This window comes from Chenopodium album, chromosome 2 (assembly GCF_948465745.1).
Source record: "Chenopodium album chromosome 2, dcCheAlbu1.1, whole genome shotgun sequence".
NCBI classification, from domain to species: Eukaryota; Viridiplantae; Streptophyta; class Magnoliopsida; order Caryophyllales; family Amaranthaceae; genus Chenopodium; species Chenopodium album.
In genome coordinates, this window is record NC_137835.1 from 52371226 (window position 1) to 52374133 (window position 2908).

General features: G+C 40.6%; 1 protein-coding gene across 1 annotated transcript; it reads right to left on the reverse strand.

Moving 5' to 3' along the window:
• Nucleotides 1-269: 269 nt before the first annotated feature.
• On the reverse strand, nt 270-1286 carry LOC145572726 (uncharacterized). The gene is made up of 3 exons (XM_081631699.1): nt 1056-1286; nt 591-923; nt 270-452 (listed from the first exon to the last, which is right to left on the reverse strand). Exons 1-3 carry the CDS (start codon nt 1284-1286, stop codon nt 270-272), a joined length of 747 nt encoding a protein of 248 aa, XP_081487825.1.
• Between the last annotated feature and the right edge of the window lie 1622 nt (nt 1287-2908).

A 2908-nucleotide genomic window follows, 5' to 3' on the forward strand; every position in this document is an offset into this window, starting at 1 on the left:
GGCGCCTTATCATCTCCAATCTGAGCTAGAGCACTATCAATCTCAGAAGTAGTAACCACAGAAGTCAAAATATCAATAGAGCTGGAGATGAATTGAGAACCTCTCCTAATAGTGGCTAAGTCAACAGCAGGGAGAGAACTAGCACTAGAAATTTTATTTCTACCCTGCCTATGTTTCATAACAGAAAAGAAGTAGTGAGAACTGGAATCCCCCAGCTTAATCCAATCAACCCTAGATTTCTGCTTATAAATGGACTCCTGGATATACATCTAATGCTTCACCATAGTTACAGCTTCAGCCTCTTTAACATGAAGGTCAGAATTAGAATAATCCACAGCAAGCTGGTCCTGAATGGCTTTCAAAGAGGCAAGAGCCACATCAACTTTCTCATCAACATTAGCAAAATACTTAGTGTTCAGATCTTTCAGGTTCTTTTTGACAGATTTCAAATTCTGCCAAATAATAACCATAGCAGAACAATCTGTAACACTATGCTAGCTTTTTTCCACAATGGAACAAAAATCAGCATGATCAGCCAGGCAATTAAGAAACCTAAAAGGTCTCCCCTTAGTAGCAACAAACCTACTCACTTCAACCAAGAGAGGGTTGTGATCAGAAAGGAGAGGAGGAAGATAGATAGATTCAACATGAGAATACTTGTTCAACCAAGCCTGATTCACAAGCCCCCTATCAATCCTTGTAGCAATTCTAGTATCACCATGACCCTTATTAGACCAAGAGTAAAAAGAACCTTTACTCTTAAGCTCACAAAGATCAAGATTTTCAACAAAACATCTAAAATGGTTGACCTCATAATCAATGACAGCATTACCATTAACTCTATCATAAGAATTGAGAACAGAATTAAAGTCACCAATAACAAGCCAAGGCCCAGAAATAGCTCTAAGACTAGAAATACCATCCTAGAGAGGTAACCTATCATGAATAGAGTGTAAGCCATACACAAAGGTACAGAAAATCTGATGTTGAAGATCCTTGGAGCTAATTTGGACATGAATGAACTGCTCATGATAGGAGATAACTAAAAGATTAACCTTGTCATGAGACCAGCCAACCCAGAGTCTACCCCTATGTGAAGATGAGTAGTTACAAAACCAAGACCAAGCAGATCCAAATTTCTTCTGAAGCTTAACACTCTTGTCACAGTTCACTTTAGTTTCCATAATACCAACAACATCCACACACTGTTCAGCTAGCAATTTCTTAAGAGAAACTACTTTGCAGGGATCATTAAGACCCCTGATATTCCATGATAGGATAATCATGACCCCATAGGGGGATTACCATCACCCCCGATAGGAACAAGTTCTCCAGCACCATCCCCATCCTTAAGTAGTGCAACATAAGTGTTAGAATTAGGAACACTAGTAAAGACAGGAGGATTACTATGACTTCTTTGCTTCCTTCCCACCACTCTCCAATCATCATCATAGTTAGCTTGCACAGTAGTTGGAGCAGGAGTGAAAACACCAGCATTATGAATAGAGCAATTACCCCCACATTCAGGCACACTAGGCCCAGGTGCAGGAACAGTAGCAGGTTGGGGCTTAGCAACCCACACCTTTTTCTTAGGCTGCTCCTTAGAAGCCATCTGCTTCTTTCGGGGTTAAACCTTCCTAGGAATAGCACAGTCATGGCCCACTTTGTTACATTTGCTACAAAAGGGGGGTGTCCATTCAAAAACAACTTTTTGTTCAATCAAAGCACCATCTGGGCTTTCAAACCAGATAGTCTTGGGTAAAGCCTTTGTTACATCAACTTTAATGAGCAACCTAGCAAAAGAGACCCTCAACTGCTTTGAAGTACATTCATCAGCACATAAAGGAACTCCTAGGACACTTCCCAGTCTGCTCAAGGTGTCCACACCCCAACAATTCAAAGGTAAGTTAGGTAACTTCACCCATATAGGAACAGTTCTCAAAACCACAACATGAAAGTCAAATTTCTCAGACCAAGGCTTAACAATAGCCGCCTTACCAAAGAACATGTGTGGACTAGCACTAAGAACAGCATTCATATCATCAGAGTTTTGCATTTTAATCAGAAAGTATCCATCATCATGCTAAAAAACATCAGGTTTAGCTATAACACTCCAATTTTCAGCAATTTATCTATGAACAGCAGCTATAGTAGGATAATAGCCTATGACATAGAAAATTACAGAATTCTTCCACTTAAGATTACCTTCAGTCATTTCGGCTTGTTGTATCATGGCAACAGACTTGCCATCTTTGACCATAGGAGCTACGAAGGAGAGGGCCGAACCCTTAGCAGTGAGCTTAGCAATGCCTAGCTTAGTAGCAGGAATATTAGGCTGAGGAGGTACCACATCACCCTCCAAAGAAATCGGGTCAGCAATTGGAGCAGAACCAACCCCAGAAACCAATGGAACAGTAACTGCTGTCTCTGGAATTCGCGGAACTGAACCAAAATTGAGGCCAGGATTACCTTCAGCCACCATAGCATCATCTGTTACAGCACGACCTGCATTAAGATCAGACGAGGAAGCTCGGAGATCCAATGAAACAGTAGATCTGGGTACTGTTTTATTGGCTTTAATCAATCGCAAATGAAAATCCTCAAGGGCTTTCAGCTCAGCTCTAGTAATCTTCTCAGTTGAGAATCGACTCAAATGAGAAGGAGGAGTGACAAGTTCATCAGGATCCTCATCAATTTCTGGAATCGAAGCAGAACCCGAAAGTCTAGACACATTCAGCCGATTAACACCATCATTCAATAGAGATAATGAAGATTTAGACGGATGATTCAAGTTGTTTTGTAACTCCCTAGAAATTCCTTTCTTTTAAAATAGCTGTTTTTCCCTGTTTAAAAATTTAAATAGGAATATCTAAGATATTACCGCCACGGTGAAAACGGCTAAGGCAAC